The following is a 27,957-nucleotide window of genomic DNA, read 5'->3' as shown; positions in this document are numbered from 1 at the left end:
GTGTTTTGATTTTTCAGATCGGTATTCCGAATTAGTAGAAGAACTAGTCACTTCTGACGGGAGTTTAAATATTTCCTTCAGGAACATGGCAGCATATGTCAAAAGGCACAACGTGGACTCAGTCCTTTCCTCCACTCCTAGGAAGTGACTTACTACTAAGGAAATACCCAGAGTGTGTAAGGTGTGTGCAGGAAGGTCCATCCAATATTTACAATGCAGAATGGTAGCAGTTAAAAGGGATGACTCAGACCTAAATTTATTGAAGGAGTTAGTGATTCATGGTATGCACAAAACAAACAAAAAAGTTATAAACACTAAAGGAGCTGGGTGTGGTGGTGCGTGCCTGTAATTTGAGCACTTTAGGCTGGGGCAGGAGGATCACTAGTTCAAGACCGGCTGGGACTACAGAGTGAACGTGGTGTCAGGATGGACCACACAGTGAAACCGGCTCAGACAACCAACAAGGGCAGCAAACACCAAGGGCAGCCATGAAGACCAGCGTAGGAAGAGTGCTCAGCGCGCTTCACCGTGCAGAAATGGCACTGGATACTAACTGCTACTTTCTCTTCTCCCTTTTACAGTAAAAAAGGATGAGAATGCCACCTTCATGAGCAGCCACGGAGAGAAAGGCAGGCAGTTTCTTTCCAACTAACTCAGGCCATATAACAAAGTCCAGCTCAAAACTAAAAGGCAGAAGCAGGAGGATTTCTGTGAGTTCAAGGTCAGCCTCATCTACATATCTAATTCTAGGCCAGCCAAGGTGGCATGGGAGACCCTGTCTCAAAAAAAAAAAAAAAAAAAAAAAAAAAAGGACTGGAGAGCTGGCTCAGTGGTTAAGAGTACTTGTTGCTCTTGTAGAGGATCTGAGTTCAATTCCCAGCACCCACATGGTGGCTCATGACCATCCATAACCCCATTTCCAAGGATTCCAACAAGCATGCACATGGTGCACATTAATGTAGATAGGCAAAACATTCAAACACACAAAAAGAATCTAAAAAAAGAAAAGACAGAAATAAAGCATGCCCCTTCCTGAGCCTTGACTTTTGTCCTCAGCCAGTTCACCTGGACCCCAGAATTGCACCCACTTGGGCCACCAGGTGTGCTACAGATATACCAGCCTCCTTCCTCCCAAGAGACAGACAAAGTATGGCCAAGCTCTTTTGTCTATACACTTTTTTCTTTTGTGTGAATACTATAGTTAAAAACCTCTGCATAAACATCTATTGCATGACTCATAGGAACGAGTCCCATACATTTGTAAAAACAGAGTTGCCAGGCCAAAGGGCTCCTGCAAAGGCAAACTTAATGTGACTGCTACACTCCCTTCTCGGCAGGAGTTCAGGTTCGTACTCCCCCCAGCAGATGTCACAGTTGGTAGTTCTTGTTCATTCCTCCACATCTTGCATAAGGGTAAATAGACAGCGGGTGCTCAATAAACCAGCAACTCAGCAGACACCACCGATGAGAATACCGCATCATAGCTAAGTACATTGTTGTTGTTGTTTTTAATATTTATTTATTTTATTATGTTTACAGTGTTCTGCTTGCATATATTCCTGCAAGCCAGAAGAGGGCACTAGATCTCATTACAGATGGTTGTGAGCCACCATGTGGTTGCTGGGAATTGAACTCATGAACTCAGGACCTCTGGAAGAACAGTCAGTGCTCTTAACGTCTGAGCCGTCTCTCCAGCCCCGTACATTGTTGTTTTAAAACTTAATTTTTTTTTTTTTTTGAGACAGGGTCTCACTATGTAGGCCTAGCTGGCCTGGAACTCAAGAGATCCTCCTACCTCTACCCCACCCCCAAGTGATGGGATTAAAGGTGTGTGCCACTATGTCTGGCTTAGATATGTTTTTAATTTTTGTTTAATATTTATTATGTATACAGTGTTCTGCCTGCATGTATTCCATGTATTCCTGCAGGCCAGAAGAGGGCACCAGATCTCATTGTAGATGGTTGTGAGCCACCATGTGCTTGCTGGGAATTGAACTGAGGACCTCTGGAAGAACAGCCAGTGCTCTTAACCTCTGAGCCATCCCTCCAGCCCTGTTTTTAATCTTTTAAAAATATTTATTTACTTATAATAAATAAATAAATCTTTAAAAGAAAAGGGGGGGGCTGGAGAGATGGCTCAGGGGTTAAGATGGCTGTTCTTCCAGAGGTCCTGAGTTCAATTCCCAGCAACCACATGGTGGCTCACAACCATCTACAATGAGATCTGGCTCCTCTTCTGGCCTGCAGACAGAACACTCACTGTATACATAATAAATAAATAAATCTTTAAAAAAAATATTTATTTACTTATATTTATTCTAGGTGTGTGGGTGTTTTGTTTGCATGTATATCTGTGCATGTACCTGTATGCATGTCCATGGACTGGGTGCATGCAGTGCCCTTGAATGCCAGAGAGGGCATCAGATCCTCTGAACTGGAATTACAGATAAGTTGAGCTTTTTTTGGGTGCTGGAATCCAAACCAGGTCCTATGCAAGAGCAAGGCTCGTAACTGCCCTCTCCATTTCATCTCTCCAGTCCATCTCTTCAGTTACAAGTAATTTTTTTTTTTTAAGAAAAGAAATGACAGAGGGAAAAACAATGGAGTAAAGCAGAAAGAGAGAAGTTCATAGATGACAACCTCAAGGAAAAGAAAGAAAGTGATGTAGCAACTGTGGCCAAAACCAGGAGGAGAGCCAGGAGATGAGAGGGTTCCCTGGAGACAGCACAACACACCGGACACCACACAGACTGCAGAGCCAGGCCGACCTGGGACCTGTCAGTGCCAGCTCTGTTTACACTTAGGTCCGAATCCAAAATAAGTAAATTTCCCTTTTGTTTGCACACACACTGACCGTGGGCCCTGTCCAGACCCGCCTGTTCGTGGGAAGGGGCTGTGCACTCTCCTCCCTCTCTAGCAGCTGAGATGGGGGACACATGAGGGGTTCCTTGCACTCTAAGCCAGATCAGTCCCCACCAAGCAGATAGAGGCTTGGTGTGCTGGGACTCCTGGCAGCCAATGGCAGGCTGGAGGGAACACGGAGAGAGGAAAGGGTAGGAGCTAGAAAGGCCAGCCTTTGTTGACCACGGCACGGGGAAGTGCAGTGACTGGGTTGGGGCTGATGGGAGCTGGCCACAACGACTCAAAATTGTTCACTAAGAACGCCATTTAAAGCAGCCTTCTAGCTACCGTCATTATCCATGGATCCCACCCTGGGTGTATTCTGTGTCTTGAGAGAGATCAGACGTTGTTCTAGAGCTAGTAATATACAGTAATAACTACTAGGAAAGCAAATTCAAACATGGTGACTTCATCGTTACTTCTTTAAACACTATGTTGGGTTGGCAAGACGGCTCAGTCAGTGGGGAAAGGTCCCTGCACTGGGTCTGATCTCTTGTCCACAGGGCAGAAGGAGAGACCCAACTCCTGCAAGCTGTCCCTTGACCTCACACACTCACCAGGGCACAATCTTGCACGTGTATATACACACAATCAATCAATCAATCAATCAAACAAACAAACGAAAACTGCTTTTAGTTGTTTGTTTATGAAATATACCATCAAGGTAATACCTACACATACATAATATCTGGAAGAACAGAGGTACAAACAAAAAGACACCTCTTGCAAATGGGGCGTACAATAAAAAGTCAGGACGGCCCTGTAGTCTCAGACGTTTAGGAGGCTGACTGCTTGGGAAGTTGACATAAGATCAGGGCGAACAACACAGTGGGGCCCCACTGCCAGAAAAGGAACAAGACCAGGGCCAGTAGGATGGCTTAGTGGATTAAGGGCACTTGCCACCAAGCCTGATGACCCGAGTTCAATCCCCAGCCCAGGATCCACATGGTGAGAAGAAAGGACCCACTTAAGCAAGCTGTACCCTGACCCTTTAATAATCTATGCTGCAGTATGTGTACACACACTAGATCTTACCTTATCTTATCTTATCTACCTACCTATATATCTAAATAAATAAAATTTAATTAAAAGAAATAATAGCCCCATAAAGATGGCCATGCCGCAGTTGCCTCTTTGTATAGTAAATGCCTACATGATGTCACCATCACAGCCTTAGGGTGAGCTTCTTTCCAGAAGTCTATGTGTCCCACAGTCATGTACCGAGAAGGATCCCAGGAAGTGCCACTAAGACTCCTACTATACACCTCGACCTTGAATTTCACTAGAGAAGCCACATCCAGCATCATTATGCAAGGGGTGACTGGCTGTGGCCTGCTCCAAACAGTCTGCTAACCTCAGCACCCTGGGGTGGAGCTGCTGATAGAGAGACAGGGACCCTAAGACTGGTCTCCCACCCCAGGGACATGCTCATGCTTTTGATTTTTCATTCCATTAGTAATCTCTAGGTTTTGAACCTCTTTATTATGGGAAATATTAAACACATACAAAAGTAGAGGTAATAACATAATTGCAGCCTCATCTACTTTAAATACTTAACGACTCCTGGCCAATCTTGCTTCCTCTTCCTCTTCACCCCCACTCATTTTACTGGCCTTTTTTTTTTGAAGTAAAGCCCAGGTTTTATCTGTAAACATCTATAAAATTGTACCCACAGATATCTAATATTTCAATTTGTATCTCAAGAGGACTTTTTCAGAGACAGAGTTTTGCTCAGGCTGGCCTCACACTTGGGTTTCTATTACTGTGATGAAGACTATGCCCTGCCCCAGCCCCCAAAAAAGGCGAACTGGGAAGGAAAGGGATTCTTGGCTTACATAACTAACCTGAGGCACTGTCCACTGAGGAAAGACAGGAATGCGGGGCAGGACCTGAAGCTGGAACTGTGGTGGAGGCCATGGGAAACGCTGAGGACAGGCTTGCTCTTCATGGCTTGCCCAGTTAACTTTCTTATATACCCAGGACCACCTGCCCAGGGGTGGCACCACCCACAAAGGGCTAGGCCCTCCCTCATCAGTCATTAATCAAGAAAATGTCCCACAGGCGTGCCTATGGGCCAATGAGATGGAGGCATTGTCTCACCTCAAGTTCCCTTTTCTCAGATGACTCTAGCTGGAGTCAAGTTGACAAAACACAGCCAGCATTTGTACAAATACTTGTATAAATGGACTTTTTCTTTTCTGAGACATGGTTTCATGTAGCCAGGCTGACCTCAAATTCACTATGTAGCTGAAGATAACTTGAAATTTCTGACCCTCCTGCCTCTCCCTCTCAAGCACTGGGATTACAGGCATGGACCACCACACTCAACGGATGGCCTGCCGGGACTTCAGGTACCCCACCAACTAAACTGCAAACAAGTACTCCACCAACTAAACTGCAAGCAAGTACTCTACCAACTAAACTGCAAACAAGTACTCTACCAACTAAACTGCAAACAAGTACTCTACCAACTAAACTGCAAGCAAGTACTCCACCAGCTAAACTGCAAACGAGTACTCCACCAACTAAACTGCAAGCAAGTACTCTACCAACTAAACTGCAAGCAAGTACTCTATCAACTAAACTGCAAACAAGTACTCCACCAACTAAACTGCAAGCAAGTACTCCATCAACTAAACTGCAAACAAGTACTCCACCAACTAAACTGCAAACAAGTACTCCACCAAGTAAACTGCAAAAGAGCACTCCACCAACTAAACTGCAAACAAGTACTCCACCAACTAAACTGCAAACAAGTACTCCACCAAGTAAACTGCAAAAGAGCACTCCACCAACTAAACTGTAAACAAGTACTCTACCAACTAAACTGCATTTCCAGCCCCCAAATGTTCTGTTAGGAGTAAAAATATTACCATACATATTAATTTTAAAATACCCTCACTCCCCCTCCCCCAAATTACAGTTAGCTGCAGTTATCTTGGAAAGGTGCGCGTGTGCGCGTGTGCGTGCGTGTGTGTGTGTGTGTGTGTGTGTGTGTGTGTGTGTGTGTGTGTGTGTGTGTATTACACACATTCTTTTTTTTGAGACAAAGTCTCGCCACATAGCCCTGGCTGTCCTGGAACTCACTATGTAGACCAGACTGACCTTGAACTCACAAGAGATCCACCTGCCTCTGCCTCCTGAAAGCTGGGCTTAAAGGCATGTGCCCCCACTCCTGGATATCTATACCTCCACAAAAGTTTACCATTTCCCGCCTGGCATTGTACAAAAGAGGAAGTAAGGAGTGAAGAGCATTCAGAATCTCGTCTTGCTGGCAGGGTAGTTTAACAGTGAGCCACAGTGCTGAGTGCTTGAGTAGCTTGGACTTAATCCCCAGCACTCAAAAATATGCCTACCTTTCCAAGACAACTATAGCTAACGGTAATTCTTTGGAAGTGCGGTATTGAATGATGAATATACAGAATGCCTAGCATGGTATCATGGACCTACAATCCCAGCACTGGGGAGGCAGATGCAGGAGAATCATGAGGTCCAGGACAAATGGGACTGAAGAGCATCACATGACTGCCTCAAAAACAAAACCTCTATCTCTACAGGTAACAATACACAGTACTTCCACTATCTGAATTAGATCGCCACATGTGGAGGCTTGTTTTTTGCAAAAAAGTACTTCACATTCTTTTTATTTCCTGTGTCATTAAGGTTTTTTAAGCCAGATGTGGATTTAAGGCTAGCCTCTTCAATTGTGCTGTCCCCTTTGGTATCATCTGGAAACTCTTGTGACGATATCTCCACGTATTTGAGATAGGCGTCCGAGGATAGGTTCTTTAAAGGTTTCTGAAATTATCTAACATAGATTCAGCTCAGATCTCAGGTATCCTGGTGGGATGGTTAGGGACAGTTAGGACTCACGAGATACCAGGGATCCAAAGCAAGGTAGCAAGGACTAAAACACAGAGCTTGCTCCACTGGCTGCAATGGACGGAAATGAGAGAGGAGTGTGAGCATGTCCAGCCCAGATGCTGACCTGGCTGATAATCCGGTGTCCCTCCAAAGAGAGGGCAGGGGCCACGTAGCCTGGAGGTCCCAGGGATCCCAGGAGTACACCAGCACTGCCAGCCTCCTGGACTTCTCCCCTTCCACCCAGTTCTCGTTTCAGGAGCCCCCTCGGCTTTGTCTAGTGGGCTCACGGAGCCGGAAGCAGGGCGTGCTGGCCTCCTCTTCCAGAGTTCCCCAGCCAGAAAGAACCCTTTCTCCACCAGGCCTTTGCTCGAAGCTCGCCGCCTTGGGAGGTTCCTATTCTTCAAACCTGTGGGCAATTAGCCAACAATTGACTACCATATCTGCCGAAAAGTCAGACCATAGCCAATCAGCACACATGTGCACGTTAGCCATAAATATCTGATAGGAAATGCTGCTAAAGGCTTCGCTGAAATCCAAGCCCATCCTAGCCTGGGACGGGTTTTCCGATGAATGAACCTAGTAATTCTACCCCATTACACATTAATGAAAAGAAAGTGTTTTTTCCCTTTGGTGAACCCCAGTTGGTTCCTGGTCGTCATATGCCATTTCCAAATTGTTTACAAACTATTAAAATTATTCTTGATCTTGATAGTCAAACCTGAAGAGGGAGAAAAACTACAGCAACGGCAGAGGTGATGTAAGAAGCCGGAACTAGACCATGGATGGGATGGGAGAAGAGGACAAGAGGATTCTCTGATACGCTTAAACTTGTTCACCTAAAGTGAGATATTAATTACAAGAGGGGGAAAGACTTAATTATTAAACAATTATTTTTCCTGCTATTAAAAAAGCTGATGGCATCTTATAATAGCAGGAAAAACAATTATAGCTCCATCTCTCATGAATACAGGTGCCAACATTCCCAGTAAAGATATTAGCAAATTAAATTTAGTGATGTTAAAGCGGGTAATAAATCATGAGGAAGACAGGTTGGCTCCAGTCGTGAAACGTTTCAACATGGGAAAGAAAATCAGTAGGTTTCAGAACCGAGGGGGTTAATCATTCAGTCGTATCATCAGGTAAAGGGGATTGCCATGCAAACCTAGCAGCCTGGCTCCACAGCTGTCCACTAACGTGCGTGCCTCTGTATGTGTGTGTGTGTGTGTGTGTGTGTGTGTGTGTGTGTGTGTGTGTGTGTGTGTACACTTAACTGCTAAGGGGAGAATTTCACTGATAAAAGAGGTCTATAAAAATTAAAGGAGACAATATTACATGTGAATCATGTTTATTATTTCACTCATCCTCATTCCCACCCTCATGCTAAGGGAACTGGTGTCCAGCATGCCCGGTGAACATTGTACTCCCCAGCTGCGGTGGTCTGAATAGGTATGGCCCCCCAGAGACTCATGTGTTAATGCCTGGTCATAGGGAGTGGCACTATTAGGAGGTGTGGTCTAGTTGAATGAACTGTGTCACTGAGGAGGAAGGCTTCAAGATCTCTTATATGCTCAAGCCACACCTAGTGAGACAGTTCACTTCCTGTTGTCTGCAGATCCAGATGTAGAACTCTCAGCTCCTTCTCCAGCACCATGTCTGCCTGCACGCTGCCATGTCCCGCCATGATGATAATGGACTAAACCTCTGAAACTGTAAGCCACCCCAATTCAATGTTTTCCTTTATAAGAGCTGCCGTGGTCATGGTGTCTCTTCACAGCAGTAGAAACCCTAACTAAGATACTAGCCCTTGATGATTGGTTTTGAAAATTTCCCCTAAACCAAGAGTGAGGTGAGGATGTTATGACCTATAATGTCCCAACCACTGAAATAAGGCAAAAACAAGATGGAGAACATGAAAGGCTTGGCAATGGATAAATCAAATAAATCAAAATTGCCATCACTCACAGAGGATATAGTCGCACAAAATCCAAAAGAATATAGAATAAGCATTATTAGAGGAGTGAGTTTATAGCAAGGTCGACAATACAAGTTAATTCCATTTCTCTATACGTGTATGCATGACAAAAGAGCAGACCTGGTGTTTAACCCTGGTTCTTAGCCCAGGGCTTCAGGAGCCCAAATGTCTTTGCTACAGTAGGGAGGCAACTCAGGGTAGGCTACCAGATAGCTCCAGGAGCTGGTCACCAGAAGACCAAACTCAGTAACTGTAATACAAGCGTGGGGCTTTTGCACTGCTGGGCTCCTGGATGGGGGCGGGGGGAGGGGAAGGGGGGGCACTGGAGTCTGCGTTCAGTTCTGAGGGCAATGACTTTAATCAATCATGCCTACATAATGAAGCCTGGCACAAGCTGGGCGGGCTCCCTGGCTGGCGATGATACTGCTGTCCCAGGAGGGAAGGTGCCTAGACTCCACAGGCATGGACCCTGAAACTCCAGCTCTCCCAGCACGCGTCAGTAGGCGCCTTCAACACGATACTGCAATCCTGAATGCTGCGCTTCCCCAACTCTTTTGAATTGTTCTAGGGAATGACTAGAGCATCTGTCTTGCATACATTAGACTCTAGGTTCAACCTCCAATCCCTAACACCAAAAAATAAAACAAAATGAGTTAACCCGAGGGGGCCTGTGGGAAGCCCAAAACTTATAACAACTTGTTCGGAAGTGCAGAGGGAATAAGGACCCCCACCTGCGGCTATCTATAGGTATGCTACAGTTCATAAAAATCCACAGGTGAAAAGCTAAGGACAGCCAAGATGCCCTTAAAAACAAAGGACTCACTATTACCAGATATCAATTTATTTGAAAAGCTACTGCACTATGTCAAGGTAGTATTGGGATAAGGAATAATAAGTAAACCACTGGACTACAGAGCCCAGAGATAGCCTCACACATATGCCACAGGTCAGTGAGAAAACCTGCACCTTTTCTTTCCCCCCACTCGAAACAAGATTTCTCTGTGCAACAGCTATGGCTGCCCTGGAACTCACTCTGTAGACCAGGCTGGCCCTGAACTCACAGAGATCAATTTGCCCTCTGCTTCCCGGGTGCTGGGATTAAAGGCGTGTGCCCAACAGAAAGGAGTCTTTTTATTCAATAGTTAATACTAGACCATGTGGGCAACTATATGTTTTTGTCGTTGTTGTTGTTTTTGGGTAATATGGAGTTTTCTTAACGGTCTTTTTTTTTTTTAAAGTGGTGCACACCTTTAATCCTAGCACTTGGGAGGCAGCTCAAACCTAACTTGTTCTACATAGTGTGAGTTCCAGAGCTACATACAGAGTCACTGTCTCAAAAAAGAAAGAAAGAGAGAAAGAAAGAAAGGAAGGAAGGAAGAAAGGAAAAAAGAGTTACTTTGTATACCTGTATGTATATAATTCCCCAAGAATAGATAATTAAAATTTTAAAAATAATAATAAAGATTGAACTGCCCAGAGTACAACAAAGATAAATTCTAGCAGGGCTACAGATCTAAAAGAGAAAGACAAACTCCAGATTCTAGAAGACAGCATAGACAAACTTCCTGACTCATGCACAGGCAATGAATTTTAAACAGAATAGCAGGAGCTTTCCTTAACCAAAGGAAAAGGCTGACTAATTGAACCACTGTACCAGAACAAAGAAGGGCCAAGCAGCTGGGAAGCAGTTCAGTGTTAAAGCATCTGCCCCAGCATGCATGGGGCTCCAGGTTCAAACACACACACACACACACACACACACACACACACACACACACACACACTTGCACAAGCATGCATATACAAGATGCTCAAGTCATCAAAGTCTTAAAAAGCAAAAGAGGGACTGCCTGGGGAATGGGCAGATATTGCTCTGGGAAATGAGCTGAACAGCTCTATTGTACCACATGGTGAGTGCATTTACTAACAACGTGAGACTAAGTGTTCTCACCACACACACAAGAAAAATGTTAATTACACGAGGGAATCCATACATTAATTGGCTTGATGTAGTAGTCACTGATGTACAATGTGTACACATATCAAAAGATTAATATGGGCATGATGGCACACACCTATAATCCTAGCACTTGGAGAAACTGAGGTAGGAGTATCAGTTGAGGGCCAGCCAAGGGTACTTAGTGAGACTTTGCCACAGAAGAATTGGGAAAAACGCCGGGCATGGTGGCACACGCCTTTAACCCCAGCACTCAGGAGGCAGAGGCAGGCGGATCCAGCCTGGATTACACAAACCACGAATCTGGAGAACTGGGTGGAAGGTGAGAACCTGTCCCTGAAAACTGGCCCTTCTGACCCTCCACACTCATCTTAGAGCCCAGGCAGGCCTTGAACTTGTAATCCTCCTGCCTCAGCCTCCCTAATGCTAGGCTAACAGTCCTAGACCCATCCTTCCCTTCCACTGACCAACCCTCCCCCAGCATCATAGCACACACAGATGTATGTACACACACAAACACACATGCATGCATGCGTACAAATTTTTTTTTTTAAAGAGACTATCTCCAATTTTCAGTTCTCATCCAGTACTATTTCTTTAAGCTCGGCTTGTGATCCTTACAAATAAGATACTATCTGACTTCTTCCATATGGTTATATAATAGGCTTTTTAAAAACTGAGTGTCTGGCTTTTTACAGAAACTAAGATCTTTTTTATTTATTTTTAACTGGGGGGAGGGGGAGGCAGCTGTGCATAAGAGTGTAGTGAGCATCAGACCCTAGAAACTGGCATTACAGGTGACTGTGAACCGCCAGACATGAGTGCTGGGCACTTATCTTGGGTCCTCTAGAAGAACAATAATTTCTCTTTAATCACTGAGCCATCTCCACAGCTCTATAGGGGGCTTTTTGTTGAGCTCAGTGCATTTATAACTATTAAAAAAAAAAAAAAAGCACCATGCTGAACAGCGAGGCCGACTGCCAGTGCGTAAGAGCTACTGTGGTCATCAGTTGCTGTCAGTGCCAACTGGGGCACGTTTTAGCCAACAGGAACAGGAACAGTTAACACAGCTAATGTTTACTACCCAGTGACATAGGACTGGGCACAGAGCTAAATGCCTTGCATGCCTGACCTCCTTCAGCCCTCCCATCAACCTGGAGGTGGACACAGTCATCAGCATGGATGGGCAGAGTCGTGGCCACTAAGGAAATGTTTTTGAGTTCAAGAGTCAGGTCACCATTCTAAACATTTCACAAAATAAACTGGCTGTGTATACGTGTTTACTTGTTTTTCAGACTTACTTTTGACTCTTGGGAAAGCTTGATGAGAAAGGCAAGCTGAGAGTAGGTTATAGTGCATGTGTATACAAGTGTATGAGAGCCTGCAAGTACCAGGGTGTGGCCCTGCCTGTGCATGTGGGGAGGGGTGTGGGAGTGTGTGTGTGTGTGTGTGTGTGTGTGTGTGTGTGTGTTCACATCTAGGCAAATACAAATCTGGGGTAGGGGTATGCGTGTGGTCACGTGAATGAGCCTCCCTGCCTATGTGGGGTCGTGAGTGTGTGTGTGTGTGTGTGTGTGTGTGTGTGTGTGTGCGCGCCTGCCTGGAATAAGGAAGGGATCCTCCTTCCAAGGAGACTCCAGGCTGCCTACTGGCCAAAGAGTGGGCATTCCAGAGAGCCCAAGGAACCAGTCTTTCTAGAACCCTGCCCAGGTCACAGTAGATCAGGCCTGCAGCAGGAAAGCCACTCTGAGGGCAAGCTCTGGGGGATGCTCCAGTGCCACCACGTTTAACCCCTCAGCCAAACGGGCTGGCACCGCACACCTGGCCTCTCGGCTCACCTTCCTACAGAGCCACCTGGGACAAGACAAGAAGGGAGTGCAGGAATGTAACGTAAGTCATTTCTTCCCTAAGGAGAACTGATCTAAGCTGTTCCAAAAAGCAGGACATAACACTGTGGAGACAATGATTTTAATGTCAAAGTAACTATGGGCGGCTCCAGGCCAAGCACGTGGCTGGGAAATAAAAATGGTTTTTGTTGTTTTGTTTCAGACAGGGTCTCATTATGCAGCCCTGGCTGGTCTGAAACTCAGAGATCTGCCCACCTCTGTCTCCTTTGTCGTCAGGATTACAGGCCTGTGTTACCACGAACACGGTTTGGATACTGCTATTTGTTGTAAGAATTTTTAAAAAGTAAAGCGATGGAAGTAAGTCTCAATCTCCCTCCTCAATCCCCCCACCACCTCCTCCCCGGACTCTCTGGCAGCCCTAGGCTGAAACTCACAATCTTCCTACTTCAGCTTACAGACTGCAGTGCTAGGATTTCAGGTGTGCACCATTACACCCAACCATGAAAGTGAATTTCTCAAAAAGTTGTCACAACACATCAGAATATTCAAAGTAGTTCCCTCTTGGTCACATGCTGGCAGTTTGGTTTGGCTTAGATTTTTGTTGTCATTTACAAGTTCTGGCAATGAGATGCGTGTCTCATTGAACAGCAATAAAAATAAAAATAAAAGCAGCGGAGGCAGCGGCGGCGGCGGCGGCGGCGGCCGCACTTGGGAGGCAGAGGCAGGCGGATCTTTGTGAGTTTGAGGCCAGCCTGGGCTACAGAGTGAGATCCAGGAAAGGCGCAAAGCTACACAGAGAAACCCTGTCTCTAAAAATATAAATAAATAAATAAATAAATAAATAAATAAATAAATAAATAAATAAATAAATGGAGATTCCAAATAAATAAAACAGGAATAGAAATAAGGAATCCAGACTTCAGAAGTCCCTTACATAGCCTCTAAGCTTCTTGCAACAGGCTATCTTGGCATGCTCAGCTGTGAGGATAACTATGGTCCAGGACAAGTGAGGCAGACTGGCCCATTGAGGCAGCCCTTGACGGCAGCTGTGACCCATGCAGATGTGCCTGGATCGAGGCCGGGTGAAATGGCAGCAGAGCCCAGGGTCATGGTGGGTACTTGAGGAGCCTGGATAACCCTTATATCCTCAGAGTAAGTTCCCTCCAGAAATTCAAAGTGTCCTTAAGCCCACAAGAAGTGTGAAGAGGGAGCCAGCCTGAGGACAAGCAAGGACAGCCTGTCCCTTCTCATAGGCTAGACAAAGGAACCAGGAGGCCATGTTAAAGACAGTGACAGAGGAGCCTGGTCCACCCTCCTCCTATACATACTTCCCTGGCTGTGCAGCCTTTTAGCGACCGACATTCAGTGAAGGCTAAACACACTCGCTGTCCGTTCTAAGGAGACCCAAGCTGGCAGGCAAGTGTAACTCCCAAGGCACAACATGCTTCCTTCTGCTCAAAGCTGCCCTTGGTATTCAGGGTGCCAAGCTTGTCTAGAGGATGGTACTAGGATGGGCAGGAGTACCCGGAGAAAGCAGTGACCCGCACTCCAAAGCTCCTCCGAAGAGCTGAAAGCAATTACAACAGACAGAAGTTCTTTTGCCCAAAGTGGGCTCAAAAGGTCAATGAGGTCACTTCCTATCTGACAGCCATTGTCTAAGTCCCGGCACCTGTGAAGAACCCAGTGAAAGGTCGTCTCGCTTCATTGCGTCTCCAGACTTCTAGCAACAAGCCAGCCTCCTCACGGAGGCCCCCTCCTTTTATTCACAGCCCCCGTGGGACGATGTTCTGTGATCTGGTGCTCTCAGGACTCATCTGTTTGCAGGTTCAACTTTGTTCGGTGATCCTTATCCTGACCTGTGCTGTCAGGAAAACATCAGAGCTGGGCGCTCCTAATTAAAAAACATGAGACTTTTGCAAAGTCAATGCTGGTACGCTAAAAAAGCGCTTATTAGGACCGAGACACAGGAGGCGCCCTCCGGCACACCCATCAAGTGTTTTAAGAGAGGTCTATCAATAGAAGATCTTTGAGATCTCTGAGCCCTGCCTCCTTGGAGGGAAGCGGTCTGCAGGTGCATGGTGCCAGCCTGCTCCACAGAGCTCTGCTCCCTGCTCACAGCACAGGACCAAAAAGAAAGGAGGCAGCAGCCTGGCTGGCGAAGGGCTCTGTCAGCTGCCCACACTCGGGACCGATGCCCCATGCCCAGAGTGCCATCCGCACACAGGCAGCAACTGTCACTCTCAGACACAGTTCCTCAAGATCAAGTCACTGACTGATGAAGAGCTGATGGACACCGGGTGCACAGTGTCTCCGAGCCCTCTGGGCTTAGCTGTCCCACCCAACAGTCTGTGCGTTCCAAGTTTCTCCATGCTGCCGCTCCCAGAACCATCCTTGACACCTTCTCACCTTCTTCGTGCTTTCGGCAATGACAATGTCCATCCCGGCCCTGACCTTCTTCCCTAGCCCCATGTGAGCACATCCACCTGCACAGGTGCCTAGATGGTCCACACAGTATGTGGGCCACGTCTGTCCACGGAAGCACCATCTGAGACCAAGCACCATCTGAGACCTCCTTGTTAGGCAGGGTGACTCATGCCTATAATCCCAGCACCTAGAAAGCTGAGGCAGGAGGATTATTGTGAGTTCAAGGTCAGTGGGGCCAACATCGGCTACAATGTGAGACACCATCTCAAGGAAAAAAAAAAAAAAACAGTCCAGTGAGATGACTCCCAGGCAAAAGCACTCGTTTGGTTCCTGGAGCCCGTTGGCAGAATGAAAGAACTGACTCTTAAAAGTTAGAGCAACACATACTCACAAACTTTAAAAAAGAAATGCAGGGTGGGGGGCGCGGCAGCGGCGCACGCCTTTAGTCCCAGCACTTGGGAGGCAGAGGCAGGCGGATCTCTGTGAGTTCGAGGCCAGCCAGGGCTACACTGAGAAACCCTGTCTCGAAAAACCTAAAAAAGGAAAAAAAAAAAAAAAAGAAATGCAGAATTTCAGTACAAACTCTGGACGGTCTAAGGACGCGAGCAAGTGTGAGAAGCTCCGATGCGCACAGTGCTGAACGAGGAGCCAGCAGAGGGTGAGGCTTGTTTTTACTTCCTTCTGCTCCATTCTCGCCAAACTGATTCCTCCTTCTCCTTTCCCTACCACAGGTAAATCACATTAGCCGTTCCAGATCACAAGCCGGACACCTCAAACATTCGGACATTCACCCCACTCGGCCTCGGTCCCCCCTGCCCTGTCTGTGCATCTGCACGACCAAACCGTGGTGGCATGTCTGTCTGTCTGTCTGTCTCCCTGGCCGACTGTGAACTCTGTGAATAGACGGCTTTTCCACATCTCTGACTCCCAACAGCCAGCACTGTGTCTGACACACAGGCTGCAAAAAGTTAAATGTTTGTTGAACAAATGCATGAACAAGGAGGTGTTGGAGGGGAGGTGGAGGGGGGGGAAGTTATGAAGGTGTGGCAGATGACAGGAATCAAGAGGGAACGCAAAACTCATGCAGTGGTTTGTTTTGTTCTTTTTCTTGGCTTTACAGTTATTCTGGGAATCAAGTTAAGTAGACGGGGAAAATCTGACGTGGCACAGACGGAAATGTGGGAGGGATTTTTTTTTTTTTAAAATGAAAATATTTCTAGCTTCTTGCTTTCGCCTCCAAATTACACCCCACTGACTTGCGGAGGGGAGTACTAACAGGTTCAAGGTCACCTCGTATAGTTCACTGACCAAGGTAGAACATAACCCCAGCTTTGGCTGGGTGGAGTTTATGTCCTTAGCGCTACAGTGGTCCAGAGGGTTATAAGGTGGGTGGGGAAAGATAAGATGGTTAAAGATGAGCTAAGGGCTTGGGAGGGCAGGACTACCCCAGGAGGGGGCACAGCAAAAGCTGGGAGATAGCTCAAGGCATGCGTGGGGCGTCATTCATGACTCTGTGTTAGTGCTTGCAAAAGCATCTGAGGGGAAGTGAAGTGTAAATTGGGCTAGGAGTCACTGGGCACCCTTGTTTCAGGATTCCAAGCTGGGACAAACCCACTCCCAACACCCAGTACTGCAAACAGTGGCAGGCGAGGTTCCAGGAGAAGGGCCAAGGTTCAGACGACATGAATCTGGGTGGCCTTGATTAACTGGCAGATCTTCATGCCACACAAAGTCTTACTCCTGAGGTCCGTCCCTAAAGCACCTGTGGCCTCCTGAACGTGGCAGGAAGGCTGATAAGCATCTCATGGTAACTGTCTTGAGGTAGGAAGCAGGATTCTCTGCCTTAATCCTAGGGGAATTCAGCTCCCCACACCCTGGGCCATGCAGGGGCATTTCATGACTCATCTTAATGAGGGAGGCTGGGTAAAAAAAAAAAAAACCTCCCAAGGCCAAAGATGGCTTACCAGCAGGCAAAGGGAAACAACTAGCAATGGAACTCAAGCCCCAAACTCTTCATGCCTGGGATCAAGACATTATTATAGGAACCCCCTGGCTTTTCCGGGTGCAGATGGAGATGCCACAGCCCTCCATTTAGCGTTCTCAAAATTCTAAAACTTCTAGACTAGGAATAATTGTCTCCCAAATCTGATAAGTCATTCATTCACTAGGTAATGAATGTTTTATTGAGGCCTTACTATGTGCCAAGGGCTATTCCAGAGCTATCGATACAATCAGAGCAGAGAGCTTGCCCTTTGGATCTTATATGGTACTGGGTGGAGATGGACAACACAGCAAACCACGAAGCGCCAGAGCCGGCGGTGAGATGTGCTATGAGAAGAGGAAAGAGGAGCACAGGGTGGAGGATGGGGAAGGTCAAGCGAGATGTGGGGGCTACAGCATAAGGCCTTTCGGAGGCGATGCTGAAGAGGCAGGACAGGGGAAGGGAGCCACTCTAACTTTCTTGGAGAACAGCTAGGGCAAAGGCCCAGAGTGGGAGTGTCGAGGTGTGATCAAGGAACAGGAAAGCCTGAGGAGCCTGGCAGACAATCACCCATTCATTTCTCCGACTGAACGTTCACTGAGGCCCCATCTGTTGGGCAGGCCTTCAGTGGGGGAAAACCAACAAGGCGGGGTCCCATTCTCAACGAACTTAAAAAGCCGGGGAGTGGGGATAGAAGAACCTGGTTTTAAAATTTTTTTTTTTTTTTTTTACAGCTCCCAGGCTGAGCGACACACACCTACAATCCTAGCACTTGGAGGCATGCCCAGCCTCAGCTACAAAGCGAGACCCCGACTCGACTCAAAACAGAAACCCAAACAGACAGACAGAAAGTTACAGCTAAGCAGAAGGCTTCCAACAGAGCGGGGTCAAATGCCTTCACACAATTTGGGGGTGAAAGATCCAGCAAAGACCCTAAAATATATGCCACTCCATCTGGCATAATGCTGGTAGTGCTGAATTTATCGCTTGTTCCTTCTTAATACCAACAAAACCAAAGAAGCCTTCCAGATGCTAAACTCGGAAAGAAAATCTTATAAGTTGTAAGTGCACATGAGGTGTGTGTGCCACATCCCGGGCAGCCTCAGAATAGGAGCAGGCACCAGATGGAAAAACCCAGGAGAGGCCACACAGTGGGAGGCATGGACATGGCAGGATACCTCTGTGGTAATTTATGAACTAAGACTGGTCTCCTAAGCCTCCAGACATCAAGAAAGCACCACACAAGGCCCAGGGTCTGCTCATAAGGGGTGGCCACCGTGACACAGTGACATCTCCTGATGCAGAGGGTAGACCGCACCTGCCTCCCTGTGAACTGCTTGGGATCCACACTCCAAGGCCGGGACTCAGGCCCCAGGCCTCTAGTGGACCAAACTCTGGAGAGGGTTCAGCCAGAAGTGCTCCGGCCTAAGAGATGCCAGCTCTGTTTTTTCCCAACTCAATGAAAGTACACTTCTTCACAGGACAGAGTAGAGTCCCAAGATGCCTTGCCCAGACCCAGCATGCTCCCACAGAAGAGTTCAGCCCTGCTGATCAGGAGCTGGACACCAAATTGAGCCAATCCATACTAGTTGGATCCAGATCTGAGCAAACTGATGGGGAGGTACTGGTGGGTATGTACGTCACCAGCAACCACCTCAAAGACCACAGAGGCAGGTGAGAAGGAAGTCTTCACCATGTGAGTCTTTAGCAGGATCCTAGTGAAATCACCGGAGAGAAACAGTCAGGGTCCCTAGCTGCAAGACGGAGGTGGGACACACTCCCCACTGGCCCTGTGCCCCGACTCTGACCCTGGGCAAAACAGGCTCCTGGGTCTGTACCCTCAAATCTCCTTCCATGCCACCCAGACTATCTCCTGTCTCGGTTTAGTTCTGATGCTGACATCTGTCTAGAACACTTAAAAAGAGAGGGTACCAATCTGCCCCTTTGGCATTGACCCTGACCCTGACTTGACCCAAGTACACCTTTTAAGGCCAAATCTGGCAAGACGATCTCTTCTCTCCTGATCCCATTTCAAGACTGTCCACCACTTGCCAGTTCAGAAATGACCCCAGGCTTATCCACAAGTAGGGTCCAAAAGTGGGTTCCTAGGTTAGCTTGGGCCTTTGCCAGAAACAGCTCCACATACGGGAAGACGGTTGGGACCAAGATTATGAAGAAAAGTCCCTACAAAATGGCCTCAGGTTCTTCTCAAAAGAGTGGCCCTTTCTGCGTCCTCACCTCCTTCAGCCTGGGAGGGTTTTACTCTATAATCACCTTGTTTACAGCCACTTTGAGGGTTTCAGGATAGAAGAGGGAAGAAGTCTTTGTTGGGAATAAGGAAAGGGGTGTGCGCCTTGAGCTTTGAGACGGGGAATAAACCATCTACCTGGGAGCTAGCCAAGCACACGTTAGAAAACACACACAGAGACTGGGGGGGGGGGCAGGGCAAGGCCAGCTTAAGATTGGGGGTGGGGTGGGCAAGTTTATGTTGGGCAAAGGAGTAACAATGACCAAAGCTTGGTCTCCAGGCTTCTGCTAAACAGTGGAAACTGCAACTTGGCATTGTTGTGAGCCTGGGAGCCAAGGAGAGACCTCCCAATTACACTTCTGTGGGCCGGAGGGCCACTGACAGTACTCCCCTGGCCCCAAATCTTCCAGAGCTCCAACCTCAGAACAAACTCGAGGGAGGAGGTGTGCAAATGACTCCAGCCTCTCTCCTGGTGGTCACTGACCAGCAGAGCTAAGAGAGGTCCACTGGACAGGACCACCTGCTGAGCCCCAAGCTCATCCTTGGCTTCCTCCCAAGAGGGTCTGACCCAGGACCAAGCCACTACATCTTTTAAGATTCCCCTCAAATGTCCCCTCCCCTGGGACATCCTCAGCTCTCCTCACTCTCTAAATCTCGGGGAGGCCTGGTGTTTGCCTCTTCACAGGCACGAGCCTTACTCTGTATCCCTCCCCCAGCTCCAGACAAGTGTGTCTCTTTTCCATTCAACTGAACACAAAGCACAGTACCTGGCGGAAGGCAAAGGCTTGAAAACGGTTTCTGCTGCACCTGATAACATTCCCCTCAGGGGCATAGGAATAGATGGTCCGGGGAGGGGGGGGGGGGGAGGGACGGACACAGACCCAATCACACAAACGCAAGAGTAAAACCGGCAGGCACAAAAACATGCAGGGGATGCTTGGGGGGGGAGGGGGTGTAAATTCGAAAGGGAATTTAACCAGCAACTACACCAGTCCTTACCCTTCTTGAATTCCTCCAGCATGGCATCCAGCTTGGTGTCATGGAAAACAAAATGAACTGGGTGGTTGTAGAAACGAGTGATAGTCTTGAGCGGAGTGCAGTCATCGGGGTCCACGAAAGCCAGGTCTTTGATATAAAGGATATCTACGATATTGGATTGCTCATCTTCAAACACGGGAATGCGCGTATAGCCACTGTCCATTATCTCCGACATGGTGTTGAAGTCCAGGATGGCATCACTGCGGATCATGTAGCAGTCGTGGAGCTGGGTCATGATATCCTCCACAGTTTTGGTCCTTAGTTCCAGGGCGCCCTGGATCATATTTAATTCCTCCTTCACCAGGTCATTGTAGGGTTCTGTCACCTTCAACATCTCCATCAGCTTCTCCCGATTGTAAACAGTGCGAATCTCCTGACCAAGGCGAAGTCCAGGAGTTTGCTAATGGGGAAACTCAGAGGAAAGGTGAGCAGCATAAAGATTTTGGTGAGAACAATAGTGTTGGCACCCACAGCCAGCCCGTGTCGGGAGCACAGGGCTTGAGGTAAGATCTCCCAAAGATAACAATGCCAATGGTGGAGGAGGCCACTGCCATGATGCCAGACCCGATGAGGTTGTCTAGAAGGATGGTGAGGGAGGTGTTGACTAGCACATTCCCCAGGAGCAGCGAACAGAGCAAGTAGTTGCCCTTGCGCCGGATGGGCTCTATCTTGCGGGCGTACCTTCTCTCCTTTTTCAGTTCCACAGTTCTGCACGATGCGCAGCTCCATCGGGTCCAGGGCCATAAGCCCCAGGTTGAGGCCAGAAAAATATGCCCGACAGCACTAACAGCACCAAAACGAGAAGGATGTGCAGCCAGAGCGGCAGAAACCTCCCATGCTCCTCCACCATGAAGAGCAGGGAGTCCTTGTCCGTCCATTTGAGCCAGGGCCCGTCCGCCCCGGCCCGGGTGCACAGCGCGTACAGCTTCATGTTCTCGCTCCTCCGCAGGAACTTGGTGAGCACCACTAGCATCCCCGACGTGTTCCCGCGGCTCACGTTGACCAGCCGCTGGACCACTAAGTCCTTGGTGAGCTCCAGGCAGTTGGTGGAGTTGTGGACCGTCTCGGCGTCGTCCACCTCGGTGAAGGAGATCAGGTTGCTGGAGATCTCGCCCAGGCTGTGGCCGTAGAGCCTCAAGTTCACCGTGCTGCCCTCGGACACGAAGATGACGCCATCCGGGTTCATCCCGCACGACTTGTTGCAGCTCGCCAGCCTCATGCCCAGGATCACGCTCTGCTGGGGGCTGCTCTGGCCGCTGGCCGCCCGCGTCCATAGCAGCAGCAGCAGCGCGGCCAGGAGGAGGCGCCCTCGGGCCGGCCAGCCGTCCCGCCGCCCGCCCCCGCCCCCGGCGCCATGTTGCTCCGGCCCCGCCGCTGCCCGCGCCCCGCCGCGCGCCTCACTCGGCGCCGCCGCCGCTCCTGCCCTCCTGCCGCTCCGCCGCCGCCGCGCCAACTGCCCCAGCAGCGGGCCTGACGTCAGGCCGCGCCCCGCCCGCCCCGCCCCGCCGCCCCACGCCCCTTATTTGCATGAGAGGTCCCGCCCCTACTCGCGCTCACGCGCCCGGCTTAAGGAGGTCTGCGCGCTTAAGGTGGAACGGCGCTAAGCGAACGCGGGAGCCCGCGCGGGAGGGATGCGCCCACGTCGAGCCCCCGCGCGGCGCCCGGCTTCTCCCCGCGCTCCTCCTTGGGAGCCGGCTCCCAGGCCCCGCGCGCCCGGCTCCTTCCGGTCCTCTGCACGCTGTAGCTCGGCTCCGGGGCGGGCGGCGCTTCTCCGCGGGCACAGGGAGAAAAATGCATTTCCTGATTTAGAAAAAAAAAAAAAAAAAAAAAAAAGGGAACCTGAGGACTCAGGCTGGCATTACAATCTCCTCACTTCTGAGATTTTTGCTGACCTTGACCCGAGGCCAGAAGTAGGTTGTCATTGCCCCCGAACTCCCCTAGTCCGCTGCTCGCTTCTGCCTAGGGGCTCTATCGGACCACTAAAGCGCCTAGAGGGGCTAGGCTTTAACTTGGGTTTGCCACCTGTCATTTCTATTTAGGGATGGGTTTTCATTGTGTGCCAGACACTTGTTTCAGGCTCTGAAGATACAGCAACGAGCAAGCCAAAATCCTTGCCCACCTGAGTTTACAGCCTAGAACCTGAAAAAAAAAAAATGGCAATAAGCAAATAAATACATACAGAACAGTTATTGAATCTTTCTGGCGACCCAAAAGTATTTTGCCTCCGTAAGAACCTAGGCACAAATCCTAGGCCTTTCGGATCTCTGCCGTTAATCCGAGTTCCTGTCTGTAAATGACAGTAAGAATGATTGTTTTGTTTTGAAACAAGATCTTAGGTAGCCCAATATAGCTTTGAACTCTCAAAGTCTGAGGCTGAACTTGAACTCCTGATCCTGAACTTGAACTCCTTCCTTCACCTCCCAGGTGCAGGGTTTACAGTCATGCACCACTATGCTAGATTGGTTGTATTTTAGTTATAGTTTTAGTTTTTAATTAGATGGCAGACAGAATAATAACACAGCACCACCTGGCTAAGTATGTGGGAACAATTGGCTTCCACGTTGCACATGACAGGACAACTCTCTGTGAATCCGCTTTGCCTATGTAGTAATAGTTGTTGCTGCCTGCTCTTTCAGAACCATACCCTTCACCCCAAATTGTGGTGACTGGCCAGCTGAGGCAGCTGCATGTGGAAATGAACAGAGGTGTGGCTGCTGTTCTAGCCTTGAGATCACTGCTTCCTGGACAGCCCTGCTTGGATGTCATTCGGCAGCTATGAATTGAGTGTGTGAGGATGACCACAGCCATCCACCCACAGCTGCCCACCCTGGAAAGGGCAGGGCACGGATGACACACATCCTTATCTTAGTTGCGGAGCTACACTAAGCAGCCGGGACTGGGTTGACCCCTGGGTCTCCCCGCTAGGCTTCCCCAGACCCTGGAGACATAGAAAGCCCTTCACTGTCTCCCTGGACAAACTCCCGGGTTTATTTTTTACTTTGGTACACAGTCTGCCAATAAAAGCAACAATCAATACCAGCAGCAAAAAGCCTAAACAGAAGGGAACACTCATGCCGTGTTGTGGGGGAGGCTCGGTAGCCGAGGCTGAACTGGGAGCTCTGGCATTAAGGGTGGGGTTTTGGTAAACAACCCACCGGAGGAAGTGCCTCGTGCCTCACCTCACACACACAGTGTGTCCAGAAGGCTAGGTGTTTAGTGAACAGTAGCCTCAGGTTGGGCACTGGCCAAACTTCCTGTCCCCTCCTTGTCTCCCCCAACACGGAAGAGCCACCTGCATTGTCTGAAAGCAACCCCGGGTCCCTAACAATCTTCTCCCAGGCTTCCTCATCATCCCAGTTGTCCATGCCTCCCCCCCCCCCCCCCCCCCCCCCCCCCCCGCCTGCCCTTTCTGTCCTTGCAAACTTTCGCATTCTGTTATGACCAATTGACTATTTTCACTTTTGCCCTTTGGGGGCTGTAGTGGGACGTTCAGTGTAAGTAACAGAAGCCAACAGAGGGAAAGAAAAGGCAGCCCTGGGGTTAAAAGTAGATGTAAAGAAGCAGGAAGAAAAAAAAAGCAAGATAGGAACAATGGTGAGGGTCTGCTAAGAAACACACTGTTAAAGTCAGGTTAATTCACAATTGGATTCCCATAGTGATTAGGGGAACACGAGTAGATACCACGAAGTAAAGAAATGAAATTTGGAGTAGTGGTGGCACACGCCTTTAATCCCAGCACTTGGGAGGCAAGGACAGGCGGATCTCGAGTTGGATGCTAGCCTGGGCTACAGAGCCAGTTCCAGAACATCCATGTCTACACAAAGAAACCTTGTCTCAAAATACTAATAATAATAATGATAATAATAATAATATCCGAGCCTCCCAAGTGCTGGGATTAAAGGTCAAACACATAAATTAAACAAATCTAAAAAGAAATGAAATTCCTCTTTGATCTAGCAGAGCAAACAGGACTTACTCTATAAAAAAAAAATGAATGAGCGACGGGACCTCGGGGAGACGACTCAGTTATTAAAGTGTTTGCCACGTTTAAGCATGAGGACCTGAGTTTGCTCTTCAGCACTCATGTAAACAAAAAAAAAGGTGTGTGTAACAGCGCATGTTGGTGATCCCAGCACTGGGAGACAAGACTGGCAGATCCTGGGCTTGTTGCAGCCAGTCTGGCACATCAGTGAGCTCCAGAGTAAGTGAGAGACGCTGTCTCAACAAAATAAGGTGGCCAGTAGTGGAAGAATGTACCTGACCTTGACCTCTCAACTCCATGTACACAAACACACACACAACAACACATTAAATAAATAAATAAACAAATAAATAAATAAATGGTGATATAGGAGGTGTCAGAGGAGTCAGGCTTGTGATTCAGTGTTGGTGGCTGTCAGCTTGCACCTCTAGGTAGGGCATCTGCCATATTTTCTCATAGAGTAATATAGAAAAGAATCTATGGCATATAGCATCAGGAAAACAGAGATTTCTCAAAAGAAGAATCTCAAATGGCTGAAAGACATTTAAAGAAATGCTCAACATCCTTAGTCATCAGAAAAATGCAAATCAACACGACTCTGAGATACCACCTTACACCTGTCAGAATGGCAATGATCAAAAACACTAATGACAGTCTATGTTGGAGAGGATGCGGAGCAAAGGGAACACTCCTCCACTGTTGGTGGAGTGCAAACTTGTACAACCACTGTGGAAATCAGTATGGCGGTTTCTCAGAAAATTGGGAATCGATCTACCTCAACACCAGCCATACCACTCTTGGGCATATACCAAGGAATGCTCAATCATACCACAAAGATACATGCTCAACTATGTTCATAGCAGCATTGTTTGTAATAGCCAGAACCTGGAAACAACCTAGATGCCCGTCAACTGAAGAATGGATTAAGAAAATGTGGTACATATACACAATGGAGTACTAACTCAGCAGAGAAAAACAATGACAGCATGAAATTTGCAGGCAAATGGATGGAACTAGAAAATATCCTGAGTGAGATAACCCAAAACCCAGAAGCACAAACATGGTATATACTCACTCATAAGTGGATACTAGAAATAAAGCAAAGAACAATCAGACTGCAACCCACAGAACCAGGGAGGCTACATAGCAGGAGGGACCTAGGATGACTGTGGCTTAGAATAAGTTTTGGTTTTAACTCAATCACTGGGTAAGCCTCAGTGAAACATTTCACTATTAGGATATAAGAATTTGTACTGTATCTAGCTGATAATAGAATAAATAAATAAATAAATAAATAAATAAATAAATAAATAAAAATAAAAAAAAACAACAACAAAGCATATAGTATCAGGAATGGATGGATGGCTCAGAGCAACTAGGCTGTGAGAATGGAGAAACTTCTCTCTTTGGGGACAGAGAAAGGCACCTGTCTCTCTGCCTCAGGGTGGCAAATCCTTATTCATCTGAGTTGTCTCCTTTACAAGTAAGGAGTTTGAGTGGAGGTCCTCCTTAGGCGACGAGCATTTCAAATCACTCCATTCATGGGCTCTTTGGACCTGAATGGTCTTTTCTGAGGGTAGAGCCTATGGCAGGATGTCTACCTCTCCTGTAGGTGCAACCGCTTCTTCGTAGTCCTAGGCAATGAAGCTACCTTAAGGGGTATCACTCCTTTTCTTGTCCCTGACATCACACTAATGCTGGGCCTTGAAGGATGAAGGACTCTCAATTAGTGAACCAGTATCTAACCCTTCCAAGCTGGATTCTTAGTCTCTTCACCTTCCAGGTTCCCAAGATGGAGGAAATGTGGGGGGAAAAACCCCAAAAAACAAAACAAAACAACAACAACAACAAAAACCACAAAAACAAAAAGAACACTGCTTTCCTGCTAATGATGCCCAGCGTCTACAGCCTGCCCTAAACCCACATTGGAAGTCAGTTGGGTGTGTCATGGACCCTGAAGTGGAAAGCCTGTTTGGGAACAGTAGGGCATTTATCAGGGATGGTGCAAGCCATCATCAGTATGTATAACAGCCTGTGCCCAAGTCCCCCCATAAGCCCTACATGTGTCCTTGTTCCAAGCCATTGCATTGTCTCAGGGGGGGGGGGAGAGCAGGGACCTTTCTCCCTGTACAATGGGACAAAATGAGCTGAAAATTAGTGCAAATCCCAACTCAAATCATCCCCAGCAAGTGAGGGCATGGGGACCTGGGTATAGAGAGTGTCATGATTTCTGACTTCACTGAGTCAGAGAATAAAGTGAAAACATCAGGTTAGAGGGTCAGAACAAGGAAAGGATGTGCCTCAGGCAGGAATGCCAAGCCACAAAGCAGAGGGAGAGTTGGTATTAACTGGGTAAGTAGGTTTCAAAGGTCCCTTGGGCACCTGCCATGGTATTCTCCCTGGGGGCAGAACCACAGGAAGCTGGATGTCCCGGTGTTGGGGGTCAGAGTTCTTTAGGCACACTGGGATGAGGCCTGGAGTTCTGGAACATTCTTGAGTGCTGTATGATGGTACATGGTAAGGTCTTCACAGGTTATGGCAAGAATTCAATAGATGTGCTTATACCGTGGTCATGATATAAATGATGTAGCCAGGATTTTTACAGAGGACACACCCCTGTCCCTTGCTTTGAAAAAAAAAACTCATACATACAGTCAATGTGTTTTGATCGTATCTACTCCCCTTTTCAACACCCCCTGGGCCTCCAACCCACAGTATGTCTCCTCCAACCTCATGCCCCACCCCCTTTCTAAGAAGCCACTGAGTCAGATTGGTGCTACCCATGTGTGCTTGGGTGTGGGGCTATAACCCGGGACACGGGCAGCCTACCAGTGGCCACACTCTCGAAGAGAACTTACCTTCCCTTCCCCACCAGCTCTTAACTGCCCATAGTTTCTCAGCTAGGGGCGGAGGATTTCAGGAGCCTCTCCCCCATCCATTCCGAAAATTTGACTGGCCCGATCTCGTGTGGTAACCACGACTGTTACTAGTTCTTCAGGGTGGTGACCACGTCATGTCCAGAAGATAGCGTTTCACGGCTCTGCTCTCCACCTTCCTGCTTTTACAGCCTCCTCCTCCTCCTCCATCACCACCACCACCTCCGCCCGCCCGCTCGCCCCCCCCCCAGTCTCCTAAAATATTCCCTGAGCCTTAGTGATGCAGATGGTGGAGGGAGCTATTAGTATAGATGTCCCATTTAGGGCTGAGCACTCAGAGTCGTTCACTCATTCTCAGTACTTCAACTACTTCTGCGTCCCTTGCAAGAAGACGCTTCACTTACCCAAGGAGAGAGCAGCACAAATCTATGGTATACACATAAATTTTAAAACGCAGTTTGGCAACATGGTCATTTAGCAAAACAATAATAGTAGGTTCCTCCCTCGCTGCCCTCCTTCTTTTTTTAATCACTGTGTGTCCCCATCTACCCCTGGCCACACAGTCTTGTTCCTCTCTTCCCTTTTCTCCAGAGGAATATCTGTAAGAATGGTGGGCAGGAGGGAGACGCTAAGACAAAGGTCACATAGGCTCAAAAAGAACATCATCTGGGCCGGGAGTGGTGGTGCGCACCTTTAATCCAGCACTCAAAAGGCAGAGCCAGGAGGATCTCTGTGAGTTCGAGGCCAGCTGGTCTACAGAGCGAGATCCAGGACAGGCACCAAAAAACCACACGGAGAAACTCTATCTCAAAAAAACACAAAAAAAAAAAAAAAAAAAAAAGATCACATCTGGACACTTCGGCTCTG

At 48.0% G+C, this 27,957-nt stretch overlaps 1 protein-coding gene across 1 annotated transcript in view; it reads right to left on the bottom strand.

The window, feature by feature from the left end:
• Cnnm4 (cyclin and CBS domain divalent metal cation transport mediator 4) overlaps window positions 1-22,029 on the bottom strand; it is a 42,365-nt gene extending 20,336 nt beyond the window's left edge. Inside the window, 6 exon segments of the mRNA XM_028865827.2 lie at window positions 20,194-20,616; window positions 20,619-20,744; window positions 20,747-20,924; window positions 20,926-21,000; window positions 21,002-21,750; window positions 21,843-22,029. Of these exon segments, the coding sequence (XP_028721660.2) occupies window positions 20,194-20,616; window positions 20,619-20,744; window positions 20,747-20,924; window positions 20,926-21,000; window positions 21,002-21,750; window positions 21,843-22,029 (1,738 nt within the window).
• Between the last annotated feature and the right edge of the window lie 5,928 nt (window positions 22,030-27,957).

The sequence above is a fragment of the Peromyscus leucopus genome, chromosome 16_21 (genome assembly GCF_004664715.2).
Source record: "Peromyscus leucopus breed LL Stock chromosome 16_21, UCI_PerLeu_2.1, whole genome shotgun sequence".
Lineage (NCBI taxonomy): Eukaryota > Metazoa > Chordata > Mammalia > Rodentia > Cricetidae > Peromyscus > Peromyscus leucopus.
This window is presented reverse-complemented; position numbering and strand designations above follow the sequence as displayed.